This window comes from Ornithorhynchus anatinus, chromosome 1 (assembly GCF_004115215.2).
Source record: "Ornithorhynchus anatinus isolate Pmale09 chromosome 1, mOrnAna1.pri.v4, whole genome shotgun sequence".
Lineage (NCBI taxonomy): Eukaryota > Metazoa > Chordata > Mammalia > Monotremata > Ornithorhynchidae > Ornithorhynchus > Ornithorhynchus anatinus.
The window spans coordinates 142,313,811-142,329,710 of NC_041728.1; the positions used below are offsets into that span (position 1 = coordinate 142,313,811).

The following is a 15,900-nucleotide window of genomic DNA, read 5'->3' on the forward strand; positions in this document are numbered from 1 at the left end:
GCTTCAGGTTTCTTGGCTGCAGTCCGGAGCCACTGGATGGGAGTCATGGATGGAGCTATTTTTGCCGAGAGTTCTGGAGCCACCCAGGTCTGCTGCAGTTTACTCTGGTCTCTTGCTGCTGGACTGAGGAATTAAGGCAAAGCCTGGTCCTTTGGTTGGTGGAAGGGAGCTAAACTACGTCTTTATCATTTCCATGATTGTCTGACTTGAAACAAGGCAACTATTCTAATAAATTCTTATAGCATGAAGAGCATAAGCACCACAAATGCCAGTTCCATAAAAGGGAATAAAATTGTAAAAGCAATCGATATAAAATCTCCTTGTGAGCAGGGAATGTGCCTATTTATTGCATTGTATCTTCCAAGCGCTTATTACACTTGCACGCACAAGTAAGCCCTTAATAAATACCACTTATAGACTGATTTACTAAAACCAGGCCCTCATTTTGGGAATGATAATAATAATGATATTGGTACTTATTAATATTATTATTATTATTATTATTATTATTATTAAGTGGCGTCAAGTTGTTTCCGATTCACAGAGACTCGATGGATATACTTTCTCCAGAACGTCCTGTCCCCTACCATAATTCGCAACCTTTCTAACGGTTCTTCCGTTATAGTTATGGTCTTTATCCATCTAGCTGCCGATGTGCCTCTTCCACGCTTTCCTGGACTTTTCCTAGTATTAGTATCTTCTCCCGTGAATTAGTCCTCCTGATTGTGTGTCCAAAATATGTTAATCTAAATCGAGTTATTTGGCCTTCCAAAGACCATTCTGGTTTAATTCGCTCCAAAAATCCATTTGTTTGTTTTTGTGGCAGTCCACGGTATTCGCAAAAGCCTTCTCCAACACCGCATTTCAAAAGAATCTATCTCCTTTCTAGCCTGTTTTTTCACTGTCCAGATTTCGGGATCCATATATTGTCAGTGGAAACCCCAAAGAGTTGATAATTTGTATTTCTGTGCAATTGTTACATCAGCACATTTCATGACTTTTTCCAGACTCTTCACAGCAAGTCTTCCTAACATTTATCTTTGGCATATTTCTTGGCTACTAGTTCCTTTATTATTATCAATCCCAGGACAGAAAAATAGTCAACTATTTCAATCTTAATATATGCCAAACATTGGGGGTAATTACAAGAGAATTAAATTGGGCACAGTCCCTGTCCCATATGATGACTCTTCATTAAGAAAATTTGTCCTACTAGACTGTAAGTTCATTGTGGGCAGGAAATGTGTCTACCAACTCTGTTATATTGTACTCTCCTAAGCACTTAGTACAGTGCTCTGCTCAAAGAAGGTGCTCCACAAATGCCATTGGTCGACTAATCTTCTATGCTTCAGACAGTCTTTGAAATATTGAAGATGACTTTCTGCCACCAATTGACAATTTCATTGTAACAGAAGAATCTGGTAGATTCACAAGAGATGGCAGTAATTATGGGTTCAAGATAAAAAAAATTTAAAAAAATTAATTTTGTAATGAATGGCAGTGGAGGGGCTTGGTTAGTTCTTGTTTTAAACAACAAGGCAAATGAATCCCCAGAAGAGTGAAAGTAAAAAGTTCAAATTCGAAAACTGGTATGAGCACTCCTCCAAGAGAAAAATATAAGCCCATGAATGGTGAAACCAGAGAGAGTAACTCATAGTTGAAGACACGATAAGAAATGAAATGAGTGAGGCAAACCCAGAACAGTATTCTAATGAACAAAGTGCTAACTAGGTTAATAAAATCCAAAGCAGTCATGGGCATCTGCACACTAGAGGTTTATCACTAAGACAATCAAAAGAAATAATGAAAGAAGGAACTAAAAGATACTACAAGAGGTGAAGTCCATATTTTAGGTGCTTTCCATATTCTTTCGCATAAGGAGAACGATTACTAACTTCATATTAGATACTGAAACCTGAAACTAACCTAATTGCACCTTGCTTGACTCTCCTATCCTCAACCCACTGCTCCCACTTTGATCCCAACTTGGCAGCCTCCTTTCTGACCTCCCAACCTCCTGCCTCTCCCCACTTCAGTCTATACTTCACTCTGCTGCATGGATTATCTTTCTACAGAAACGCTCTGGGCATGTCACTCCCCTCCTCAAAAACCTCCAGTTGTTGCCTATCAACCTTAGCATGAAGCAAAACTCCTCACTATTGGCTTCAAAGCTTTCCATCCTCTTGCCCCTTCCTACCTCACCTCCCTTCTCTACTCCTACAGCCCAGCCCGCACACTCCACTCGTTCCTCTGGGGCTGCTAATCTCCTCATTGGGCCTCGATCTCGCCTATCCTGCCGTTGATCCCTGCCCCATGTTCTACCTCCGGCCTGAAATGCCGTCCCTCCTCACATCTGCCAAACTAGCACACTTCCCCCCTTCAAAGCCCTACTGAAACCTCACCTCTTCCAGGAGGCCTTCCCAGAATAAGCTCCCCTTTTCCTCTCCTCCTCTTCCCCTCCCCATTGCCCCAACTCCTTCCCCCTGCCCCACAGCACTTGTGTATCTATGTACGTAGTTATTATTCTATTCATTGTATTAATGATGTGTATATAGCTATAATTCTATTTATTTATATTGATGCTACTGGTGCCTGTTTACTTCTACCTGTTTTGTTTTGTTGTCTGTCTCTCCCCTTCTAGACTGTAAGCCCTTTGTTGGGTAGGGATTGTCTGTCTTGCCGAATTGTACTTTCCAAGCGCTCAGTATAGTGCTCTGCACACAGTAAGTGCTCACTAAAGACGATTGAGTGAATGAATTTTTTCACCCCACACATCTACCAACTTACATCTCTCTCAAGTCCCCACCTCCAAAGCCCCTTCTAAAAATATCACCTCTGAGAGGAATTCCCCAAATAATCCCCCATCTTCCTGTTCATTTCAAGTCGTCAGGTTTAGTACTCATGTGTATATTCTGCGCATTTAACTTCCTACTTAATTTCAAACATTTGCATCTCTGCTTGCAATCAGGGCCTGATTGTAAGGACGAAGACTGTCTTTCACTTCTGCTGCATGTTTCCCCAAAGCCTAGAGCAGGGGTCTGAGCACAATAAACCCTTAAAAAATACCAATAATGAAAGTTAAATATGATCACTGGGCCCCCGGGGCGGTGGGGGGTTTAACTGATAAGTGTACTGAAAAGGGGTCAAGCTGGAAGCCAGAATGGAAGATTCAATCTGTCACTGAGTAGCCACCCTAATTTTAGGGAAGATACAAGTGCCAATCACCCCAAGCCTCCCCTCAACTCTGGCCCTGCAAATGCAGCAATAATCAGGTGTAAGCTCCTTGTGAGCTGGCCCCATTTCACTTGATTATTCTGTACTTCCAAGCACTTAATTCATCACACCACTCCAAGCAGGCGCTCAATACATAATAAAACTAGCTGCTAGCGCTAATTAGCAAAGTGCGGGGAAGACAGGGTCTTCATGTCAAACAGGGCAATCACAGAGTATATACGAAAAGTACCGGTGGGCAAGCTCTAAGAGGACCAGGCCATACAATAATTACATATTCAGCAGTCTCTTTAAAACTCAAAAGTCAGTCTATAAAAAGAGCAATCCAGTAAAGTCCAAAAAAAAAAAAAAAAGATAAAGGTATTCCAATTCAGGTGAAGACAAAGGCTATTATAATTGTACAGGTACTCATGTAGGAAAAGCTGATAAAAGGTCTAATTATATTAAAATGAGGCTGACCTTTTGAATGACTAATTAAAAAAAATTAAAGTACTATATACGCACTTAGAAAAGTGCATGTATGTAGACCTCCACATGTCCAACTGGTTGGTCCAAAAAAAATCTTTTATAGATCTATTAACAGAATAAATATCCACATAACAACATACAATGGTGTTTCCTGATCTTTTTGACTTAAGGGAACAGTCCTAACCCAGAGTCAGAGGACTAGGCATGTGGATATCCTCTCCCACCACAGGCAGTGTGGTCTGGTGGTCAGAATCAATCAATCAATTGGTGGAATTTACTGAGCACTCATTATGTGCAGAGCACTATACTTAGCACTTGAGAGAGTACAATACAACAGAGTTAACCTAAGACTGGGTGGGGGGGGGGAGGGCGGTCAGAAGTCCCAGGTTCTAGTCTTGGCTCCCTCTTTCCCAGCTGTGTGACCTTGGGCAAGTCATTTAACATCTCTGTGTCTGTTCCCTCATCTGTAAAGTGGGGGGAAAATACCGGTACTTCCTCCTTAGGCTGTGAGCCTAGTGTGGCATAAGGACTGCATCCAATCTGATTAACTCATATCCACCCAAGCTCTTGGTACACACTAAGCACTTGGCAAAGGAAGTGCTTGGTACACATAATAGTAACTGCTTACAACCTCACCAATAGTCCTTGGGAGCTGGGGGAACAAGGCAAAGGCCTTGCGATTTGTAGCCACACTTTCCCCAACTCCAAAACTTGGTGGTTATTTTCACTATTCACTCATTCATTCAATCGTATTTACTGAGCGCTTACGTGTGCAGAGCACTGTACTAAGTGCTTGGGAAAGTACAATACAACAATAAACAGGCTCATTCCCTGCCCAGAACGAGTTTACAGGTATCTTTCCTCTATCACATCCTCCAATTCATCTGCTTTCTTTGCTACTGTTTGCAAGTGACCTCTCCTAATCTTACATAAAATCCAACAGAATCTGGTTGCCTATTCCTTATCCACCTTTTCCTTCCAATCCCTGCTACAAATGGCCACCAGAGACAGTTTTGACCCTTCATTCCGTTACTAAAAAGCCAGTAACATCTCCCAATCCTCCCCAACGTGGTGTGCCAATTCCCGACCACTCGTACTAAATCTTACCTCTCTTTTCTAGACTGTAACTCCCCCTCTAAACTGTAAGGTCCCTTATGGGCAGGGAACATGTCCAACAACTCCGCTATACCCTCCTAAGTGCTCAGTACAGTGCTCTGCATACAGTAAGCACTCCATAAATATCACTGATTGATGGATCTTATACATTATCATGGATCTTATACATTATCATGGATCTTATACATTATCTGCTTCAGGCAGGCAGTGCATGTGCCCTCTGCTAACAGACCTCCTTTTCCGCTGGATGCTCATCAGGCTATTTTCTCATACTTCAGGAGAATGCTCTCTTTCCTTCATTTGATCCATTATTCTATCTCTGTAGACTCAGTTCAAAATCTAACCCCTCCAGAGTGGCTTTCCTGCTCTCTAGTCACAGGAAACCTAAATTGAGTTAAACCTCTAAATTGAGGTGCTTGAGTTAGAACTGCATGCCTTTACATGGGTACACTAGTGCCTCTGTAATGCCTAAGGCTGCTTAAGAAGTTCACCATCATAAAAAACTGATACTGAGAACTTACTTAAAATAGGAAATAAAGATAGGCGTTCCAACTCCTTCCAAATGGCTTCTTATTGCCCCCTTATAGCTCTCTATGTATACAGCGTAATATATATTACTATATATAATATATACAGATACAGATATAGAGAAATAGATATTTGGAGTTGAAGGCATACTGTTTGATACTGCAATGTTGTCTTTGGGCAGGGAATGTGTCTACCAACTCTGTTATATTGTAGTCTCCCAAGTGCTTGGTTCAGTGCTTTGCACACTGTAAGTGATCAGTAAATACAACTGATTGCCAAATGCTGAAATAAAAAACAGAGCTGTAAAGCAAAAAATGTATATATATATAATATAAATATATGTAGATATAGATGCATACCTATATAGACAGATATAGATATATACCCATATATATAATAGATATACAGATATATTATATGGGTATATATCTATATTTATCTATATATCTGTACATGAAGTCAGTTAGCACCACACATTTACAGGTAAGTTCATATTTCTCACCTATCAACTATGACCATCTAGAATATACAGTGTGAACAGAAACTATACAATGTGAACAGAAACCATTTAAGGTTTCTAAAATGCAGATGAAGAACACAATCACACCCAGATAACAGGACACCTTTAGGAACTTTTTGGTAACTTTTTCACTCTTGATTTACCCAACTATCTGTGGGTGATTTGGAGGTGTGAAAAAAAACCAATCACGGGTATTAAACCAGCAATATGGAAACTGTTTCATGTGAAGGACAACTCTCCATCTCTTTGCACATGTTCATTACTTTTCCTTCACTGACATGAAAGGTTCTCCAAGTCAATCCATATTGATCACGTTTGATCTATATTAGATGCATTCTTTAGCGCATACGCTAGAGTGCCACACGACCAGTGACTGGATAAACACTTGCTGGTGACCATGAATAAACATTACCAAAACAATGATGATGGCTCTATGGAATGCTTCAATTATTTAGCTACTAACCACATCCCAAAATCCCAGTGAATATCAGCAAAATCTTAAAAAGTTCTAGTATTTGTAGAAGATGACATTTTGGTGGCAAGTACACCGGTCTAGAAACATCGGCTTCTCTACACTGTAACCTCGTTGTGGGCAGGGAATATCTATGTTTTATTGTTGTATTGTACTCTCCCAAATGCTTGGTTCAGTGCTCGGCACACAGTAAGCGCTCAGTAAATACAACTGAATGAATACATTTGAATGAATTAAGCATCTCTGCATCTGAAATCATCACAGAGTTATAATCATGCAGTTTACAATCTGAAAACTGCAGTCGAAGTATCTGATGTAACATACAAAGTCAATAGTTGGGCGGGTTCAAGAGAGTTAATTTCAAGACTATCAAAAACATGAGGCCTCTTCCCTTCATAAGAGTACTCACCTGACTCTTGCAAGTATCTATATACCAAGAAGTTGACCTCATCACTGCTTATACTCATCTTTATTCTTACTTAAACCATGAGGTCACAACACAGGACAGAACCCTAAAAATGAAACAAAGTTAATTAAATATCTTCTCAAAATATAGTCCATGGCATAACATTGCAAATATCATTTGATTTCACTGAATGACTTCGAGCAAATATATGCCACTTTATTAAGTCTCAATATTTGACATAAAGATATTTTAGAAGTTATTTTAATCATATAATTAAATTACCAAGCCACATATGTTTAAATTTTATTCAGTAAAACAGCATGGGGACACCTGGTTGAAATAATGATAAAACTTTCAACTATGTTCCTTAATGGCTGAATGGCTACTGTTTTATTTAAAGTTTACATTAGAGGAAAATTCCAAAAGCACAAGAAAGGATACCTCTTCCCTTTCTTTACTTGTTACAGTTCAGTGGAACTTGATTTGCAAAGTCAGAAAATATGTTAACCTTTAAAATTTGATTTAAATGTTGGTTTTAGGATAAATGGAAATTTAGTATAGTCTCAACCTAGTGCTAATGCCTGATTGAGCAAGGTTAACAAAGTTCATATTTCAGAAACACTCATATCAGGAATGGATTCGGAAAGATCAGGATTGAAAGTGCATTAGCACGGATATGTAAGGTGAACTTGCAATAACACGAAAACATATTTCTTGGGTTGAGAAAACTTCAATAATAGTCCATTAGTTTCACATTAAACATAAGGATAATGGAACACAAACAAAAGCAAGATATGACTATAGAAGCATCCTTTCTCTTTATTTGTTCACCCTGATATTCTAGAAACAGGAAAGAATTACATTAGCTTCTTCAGGAAGATTTCCCCCAGCACTGTCTGAAAATGTTGATGGCCCAACTATTCCCCTAACTTTGTTATCAAGTGCTATGGCTGAAATAGTGCATTGTCAGGAGGCACAACCTGAATGTTCAGGTGTAAAGGACAGAATATAATTTAAGTTGAAAAGTTATTCACGCAAAATATCACAGTGGCACAACATTCAACATATCCTTGAAAAGTTTATCAAGATAGAATAGCAACAATCATTCCAACTGGTCTGGAACAAAATGTTTTCTCCAAATCATCACTCAAGTTCTGTAAGAAAAGAGGTCACTCCAATACAAGTTTGGGATATCTTGCTTCTCTCAACATATATGAAGAAGATGAAATGCACAAGTACCTTCTGGTTCTTTCATCACAAAGTGTTGTTCAAACTGATCAGAAAACTTCTTGTTCAGCTGATTATATGATCATTACTCAATATCAATCAGTAGCATTTACCAGGCATTTATTCCACATACAGAGCTGCACTATGTGCTTGGGAGAGTATTCAGCTCCTACTTAGGTCTGAAGTTCCACATGGACAGGGAAAGTGCATATCGACTCTGCTTTGCTGCACTCTACCAAGTACTTAGTACAGTGCTCTGCATGCGTTAAGTTCTCAATAAATACCATTGATTGATCACTGTCCTCATGGAACATACAACTAGACAGGCATTACAATTTCTAAGTAGGGGGAAGCAACAGAATGTGAAGAAATGTACTGAGTGCTGCAGGGATCTGAGGGAGAGTGAGCCCCCAAGTGCTAAAATGATGCAGAAATTTCTCTATCTGTTGCCGAATTGTACATTCCAAGCGCTAAGTACAGTGCTCTGCAATAGTAAGTGCTCAATAAATACTACTGAATGAATGAATGAATGGTATAGTGGCCCTGGAGGGGGAGATGAAAAATTCATCAGGGAAGGAAATGTGATTTGAAAATGGCTCTGAAGAAGGGGAGAACAGTGGTCAGCCAGATGTTAAGAGGGAGGAAGTTCTAAGCAAGAAATAGGCAAGAGGTTCAACGAGAGAGAGACAAAAATGGAACACAGTGAGCATGTGGGCTTGAAGGGGACAAAGCGTGCCAGCTGGGTTGTTAAAGGTGGGGTGGAGGGGTAGGGTAAGTAGTGGTGAGAGAGTTGAGTGACTTAAAATCGATGGTCAGGAATTTCTGCACGGTACAGAGTGGAATGGGCAACAACTGGACTTTTTGGGAGGAATCTGAGGCCTGGAGATACATGTGAAAAACAATATTTTATAAAAATAATTTAAGCAGTAGAATGCAATACAATTTGGAGAGGGGTGAGACCAGAGGCAGGGAGGTCGGTGAGGAGGCAAATTGGTAGTCAAGCTGAGCTATGACAAATTCTTGGAATTGTGCTTTGTGGCAGTTTGGATGGAGAGAAAGGACCATTTCTGGAGATGTTGTGAAGAAAGAACAGATAGAATTTAGTGACTGTGGATTGATAGAGGCGGGGGGAGGGGAGGAAGGAGAAAGAGGAGTCAAGGCTAATGCCAAGGTTGCAGTTTTGCCAGATGAAAGGATGATGGTGTTGGCAACAATGATGGGAAAGTTAGGGCAGAAGAGGGTTTGGGAGGAAGATGAGGAGTTTGATTTGGACAAGGTGAGCTTGAGTTGTCAGCAGCACATCCTTGTAGAGATGTCCTATAGGCTACAGAAATGTGAGACTGCAGAGGGGGAGAAAAGTTGGGAGCTCGTGAGGTACATCTGGGTGTCAACCACGAAGAAATGGTTGGTTGAAACTAGGAGAGCAGAAGATCTTGCCAAAGGAGTGGCTGTACACTGAGGAGAGGACATATTGATCTCTAGAATTTCAGCTTGGGAATCAGCCCATTGTATTGTTCCTCTTATCCAGGAAGGGCATGGAATCATGTATAAAAGTATAGTTCTCTGGCAACTGTGCACAATCTCTTAGTTCAGAACATGATCTGAGTTTAGGATCTCCTAAAATGTCTAAGAATAAATCTACTAACAAACAAGTTCAAGCTCAATTATACAGAATTCAAAGGACAACAGTCATTTGGGTGTATTAGTATTCAGAAAAATGGTGTTTTCCTATTTTCATTAAGGTTTTGTTTTATCACTGGAACATCAACTCATAGAAAAATTGAAGGAGTTGAGAGTCCTAGTGATAGTTTTTATTTGCACACTTCATTTGGCAGTGAGAATTACATATGAACTAAAATACCCCTTTTACGTCTAAAATGAGATATGCAATCGGGCACTCCACCAGGCCTTGTAGTCTCATTTGTACTACAGCATCCCTTTCAGTAGCCAGTGTTCTCCATCTTCTTAAAGGAAACATTTCAGGATCAGAAATACGATATGCTAAGGTCTGGATCTACCAGACAAACAAGCACGGGCACCCAGTAAAACAGTGAAAAGTTTGTTTACTTCTTTTCTATAACCTGAAGGGTTTCAATGGCTCTGATTATGGATAAAGCAGTGCTCTCAACAGCAAAATATCTCCCTTCAAGACATCAACAATTAACTGCAGCAGGCGATAAACTAATTTTCAAATGCATTATACAATTTACATTTCCATATAAATTCTGGTACCTCCCAGGACTCATTTCCCTCCTCTGTCATGCCATCCTAAAGGGCCAAATCAAAATTCTGTAAAAGAAGCTAGAATGTAGGCAACACTCGAAACACTTCTGCTTCAGTGAAAGCTCAAGTAAAACACTGTTACTAATTCACCTCTGGACAGGTTCTTGACAAACTCTAAATATCCTCCAGGAGCTAAGGAATATCAACTCTAACTAGCTCATATTTGTATTTTTTAAAAGTTGCAAATGGACACTGAGAGGTCCCTAAAGAAAACTGACAACTGGCTTGCTTATTTTTGGAAACTGGTAACAAATCATTATATGTCATCAGAGCACTCTGCCTAAATGTCACTTCTCCTCTCACAATGTGCCATTCAAAGAAAACCTCAGACTTACAACATAGCAATGTCCAAAAGAGAATAAGATTTGATAGGAAAACAGAGCTAAAAATCCTAAGGATGGAGCTGGAAAGAGGGCCCCTGAAAATATGGGCAGGGACAAAACACTCACCCAGCCTCCTGGACTCTTCCAAAGGCCGGCCCATGAGTGGGACGGCTGGCTAATGGCTTTCATGCCATTGGGGATAATAGCCAATCAATCACTGGAATTTATTGAACATTCATTCATTCAGTTAGTCGCATTTATTGAGCACTTACTGTGTGCAAAGCACTGTACTAAGTGCTTGGGAGAGTACAATATAACACCAGACACATTCCTGCCCACAATGAGCTTACAGTCTAGAGGGGGACACAGGCATTAATATAAATAAATAAATGAGAAACGGATATATACAGATATATACATATGTGCTGTGGGGATGGGAGGAGGGATGAATGAAGGACCAAGTAAGAGCAGCACAGAAGGGAGTGGGAGGAGAGGAGGGCTTAGTCAGAGAAGACTTCTCGGAGGAGATATGTCTTCAATAAGGCTTTGAAGTGGGGCAGAGCAATTATCTGAGAAGAGGGGCCATTCCAGGCCAAAGAAAGGATGTGGGCAAGAGATCGTCAGTGAGATAGACAAGATCGAGGTACAGTGAGAAGTTTAGCATTAGACGAATGAAGTGTAGGGGCTGGGTTGTAGTAGGAAAGTAGTGAGGTTAGATCGGAGGGGGCAAGGTGATTAAGCACTTTAAAGCCAATGGTGACGAGCTTTTGTTTGATACGGAGATGGATCGGCAACAAACGAGTTTCTTGAAGAGTGGGGAAACATGGTCTGAACGTTTTTGAAGGAAAATGACTGGGGCAGCAGAATGGAGTATGGACTGGATTGGGGAGAGAGAGGAGTCAGGGAGGTCAGCAAGAAGGCTGATACAATAATCAAGGTAGGATAGGTGCTTGCATTAACGTGGTAGCAGTTTGGATGGAGAGGAAGGGGAGGATTTTGGTGATGTTGTGAAGGTAGAACTGACAGGATTTAAGTGATGGCTTGAATATGTGGGTGGAACGAGAGAGACAAGTCAAGGATAAGCCAAAGTTATGGGGTTATGAGACAGAAAGGATGGTGGTGCCATCAACAGTGATGGAAAGTGAGTGGGGGGTATAGGGTTTGGGTGGGAAGATAGGAAGTTCCATTTTAGCCATATTAAGTTTGAGGTGAAGGGAGGAGATCCAAATAGAAATGTCTTGAAGGCAGAGGGAAATGAGAGACTGCAGAGAGGGAGTGACATCAGGGCTGGAGATGTAGATTTGGGTGTCATAAGCATAGAGGTGATAGGTGAAGCCATGGGAGTGAATGAGTTTTCCAAAGTGGATGCAGATGGAGAAAAGAAGGGGACCCGGAACTGAACTTTGAGAGATACCCATAGTTAGGGGATGGGAGGCAAAGGAGGAAGCTCGTGAAAGAGACTGAGAATGAGCAGCCAGAGAGTAGGAGGAGAACCAGGAGAAGACAGTGACAGCGAAGCCGAGGTTGGATAATGTTCCCAGAAGAAGGGAGTGATCGACAGTGTGAGAGGCAGCTGAGAGGTCAAGGAGGATTAGGATGGAGTAGAGGCCACTGGATTTGGGGAGGAGGAGATCACTGGTGTCCTTTGAGAGGGTGGTTTTGGTGGAGTGAAGGGGACTGAAGCCAGGTTGGAGGGGGTCAAGGAGAGAACTGGAGGAAAGGAACTTGAGGCAGTGGGTGTAGACAGCTCACTCAAGGATTCTGGAGAAGAATGGTAGGAGGGAGATGGGGTGGTAACTGAAGGGAGCCATGGGGTTGAGGGAGGGTTTTTCTTTTTTTTACGGTAGAGGAGATAAGGACATATTTTAAAGCAGTGGGGAATAAATAAATAATAAAATAAATTGTGGTATTTGATAAGCGCTTACTATATGCAAAGCACTGTTCTAAGCACTGGCGGATACAAGGTGATCAGGTTGTCCCATATGGGGCTCACTGTTTTAATTCTATTTGACAGATGAGGTAACTGAGGCACAGAGAAGTTAAGTGACTTGCCCAAGGTCACACAGCTGACTAGCGGCGGAGTCGGGATTAGAACTCGTGACCTCCGACTCCCAAGCCCGCGCTCTTTCCACTGAGCCACGCTGGAAGAAGCCACTGAAGAATTAACAGCTGAAGACGGCAGTTAGGGAGGGAAAAAAAGAAGGGAGCAAGTGTGTCGATGAGGTCCAAAGGAATGGGGTCAGATGCACAGGTGGAGGGGGTGGATTGTGAGAGAAGGCAGGAGATTTTCTCTAGAGACAGTGGTGGGAAAGGTGGTAGAGTTGAAGAAGGGGCAGAAGAAGATAGGGACTGGAGAGGGGCAGGAGAGATTATCAGGAGGTCATGCCTGACAGTGTCACTTTTGTTGATGAAGTAGATGGCCAGGTCATTGGGGGCAAGGGAAGGGGCAAGTGGAGGGACGGGGGCCTGAGGAGGGTGTTAAATGTCTGGAACACTAACTGAATATGAAGCCAATGCAAAGGGAGGAATTGGGGCAGGGGTATAAGGACAGAGGAAGACATTAAAAATGCTCTGGGGATGGGACGTCAACCTTTATTATAGAAAAAGGACAGAATTAATTTTCTAATAAAGATGAATTCCCTCAGCACACCTAGGCCTGTGCTCTTTCTGCTAGGCCACACTGCTTCACAAGAGCTTGGACCCTGGGGCATCGGTTAGGGAGAGAGGAAGGGTGCAGAAACATTGTGGAGGGAGAACTGACAAGATTTAGAGGCTGACTAAAATGTGAGTATAACACTAAGGTTTCAGAGACGCAGGACAATGAGGATCAAATGATCAATCAATCATCTTTTTTGAGCGCTTACTGTTTTCAGAGCACTGTATTAAGCGCTTGGGAGATTACAATATAGCAGAGTTGGTAGATACATTTCCTGCCCATTCTACTATCACTGGCAGGAATGGGAAAGTTAGGAGGGAAGGAACTTCAGGACTGAAGATTGAACATAAAATTTTAGCCATGATGATTTTGAGGTGTCTGTGGGACATCTAAGTGGAAATGTCTTGGAGAGAAGTGGAAATGCTGGAGTGTAGATGAGGCAAGTGGTGAAACTGGAAAGGTAGATACTGTGCCTCATTTCATACAGGTGGGAGCTACAGCTCTGGGAGTGGATGAGGTCCTACAGAGAGAGTACTGAGCAAGAAGATTAGGGATACAGAACAAGGCCTCATAAGACATCCTCAGTGAGGAAGAAGAGGGGCCCTTCAACATCAACTCACCTCCCCACCTAAAACCCTGTCTTCCTCTAGACTTTCCCAAAACTCAAGACACCACTTCCACCCTCCCTGCTTAACCAGGCCCTCACTTTCCCTCACTTTCATCCTTCTGAGTCACCTATGAATTGAATCTGGACCTTGAATCAGTCAATTGGTGGTGTTTGAGAGCTTATCATGTGCAAAGCACTCTACTAAGCTCTTAATACTGTTTGGCCTGTGAACAGTAAGGGCTCAATAAATATCACTGATTGATCCTTGACTCATCAGCATATTCAGTCAATCCTATCAGTTCTACCTTCACATCATCTCTAGAATCCACCCTTTCCTCTCTATCCAAACAGCTACCTCATTGTTCTAAGCCCCTGTAATAGTAATAATAATACTGGCATTTGCTAAGCGCTTAACTATGTGCCAGGCACTGTATTGTATCATATTGTATCATGTTGCTATATTACCGATTTCGTTTATTACTGTTTATTGTTGTCAGTGCTGCCTCCCACCTCTCTGGCCTCGCCATGTCCCTCCTCCCCCCCCCCCCGCCCCTTCCTATCCTCCCCTTCCCCTTCCCCTCTCTCGCTCAGCTCTTTCCCGCTCTCTCCTCTGTCTCCTCCCCCCCTCCTCTCTCCCGCCATAGAACCCCACTTTACCAGCGCTACCCCTCTTCCCCCTCCCCCTACTCTTCCCCCCACCAAACCCCCTCTTCACCCCCTCCCCCCTTCTCTCTTCCCCACCCATGCCCCATCCCAGTCCTCTTGTCCCACCGCCACCCCTCATCCCCCTCTCCTCGTCCAGGGCCCTGCCACCTCCTTCCCATCCAAACCCTCCCCTCCCCCCGCCCTTCCCCCCATCCTCCCCCTGCACCCACAGCTACTTTCAAGTGTGGCCTCTGGAACCCCCGCTCTATTACAGGCAAGCTACCTTTCATCCATGACCTTTTCCTCTCCCGCTCTCTCCTCCTCCTCGCCCTTTCGGAAACGTGGCTCTCTCCCGAAGACACAGTCTCCGCCGCCGCTCTCTCCGGCGGAGGCCTCTCCTTCTCCCACTCCCCCAGACTCACCGGTAAGGGAGGAGGCGTCGGCTTCCTCCTCTCGCCCCGTTGCCGCTTCCGCACTATCCCTCCTCCCCCCTCCCTCTCCTTCCCCTCCTTCGAAGCCCATATCATTCGCCTCTACCACCCACTCCAGTTACTTGTCGCCGTCATCTACCGCCCTCCCGGTCCCACCTCCGACTTCTTCAACCACCTTGACCCCTTTCTCACCTTCCTTCTCTCCTTCTCTCTGCCCACTCTGATCCTTGGAGACTTCAACATCCATACGGATGTAGCCGACGACTCCTCTGCCGCCTGCCTGCTATCCCTCCTCGACTCTGCCGACCTCCTCCTCCACCATACCGCGCCCACTCACCGACTCGGTCACACCCTCGATCTCGTCATCTCCTACCGCTGCACTATCTCCTCCCTCACCGACTCTGAAATCCCTCTCTCTGACCATAACCTTCTCACCTGCCTCATCTCTCACACTCCCTCCCCCTGCAAATCTTCGCTACTGCCCCACAGAGACCTCCGCTCTCTCGATCCCATCCGTCTTTCCAATAGCATCTCTCCTCACCTTGCCGCCCTGTCCTCTCTTCCCACTCTCGACGAGCGGGTCTCCGCTCTCAACTCCACCCTCTCTACTCATCTCGACTCGCCCCCCCTTTCCCTCCGCCGCTCTCGCTCCACTAACCCACAGCCCTGGATCACCTCCTCCGTCCGCCTCCTACGCTCCTATGCTCGAGCTGCTGAGCGCTGCTGGCGAAAGTCCAAGCACCAAGCCAACCTCACACACTTCAAATTTATCCTTTCCTGCCTTAACTCTGCCCTCTCCTCCGCCAAGCAAAGCTTCTTCTCCTCCCTCATCGACACCCATGCCCGTCACCCCCGCCGATTGTTCCGGACCTTTAACTCTCTCCTTAGGCCCCCTGTTCCTCCCCCTCCCCCATCTCTCACCCCCAATGATCTGGCCACCTACTTCCTCACGAAAATCAACATGATCAGGTCTGAGCTCCCCAAAGT

At 43.4% G+C, this 15,900-nt stretch overlaps 1 protein-coding gene across 7 annotated transcripts in view; it reads right to left on the bottom strand.

Moving 5' to 3' along the window:
- Positions 1-15,900, bottom strand: part of TBL1XR1 (TBL1X receptor 1) — a 200,647-nt gene that overhangs the window by 31,409 nt on the left and 153,338 nt on the right. For 6 of the 7 annotated variants that reach the window (XM_039913135.1, XM_039913141.1, XM_029059500.2 and 3 more), the window contains one exon: positions 6,745-6,847. The exons of the other annotated variant lie outside the window; for it this stretch is intronic. In XM_039913135.1, the coding sequence (XP_039769069.1) occupies positions 6,745-6,802 (58 nt within the window). In that variant the 5' untranslated portion in view covers positions 6,803-6,847. The remainder of the gene's footprint in view (positions 1-6,744; positions 6,848-15,900) is intronic. 7 annotated transcript variants of the gene reach the window in all.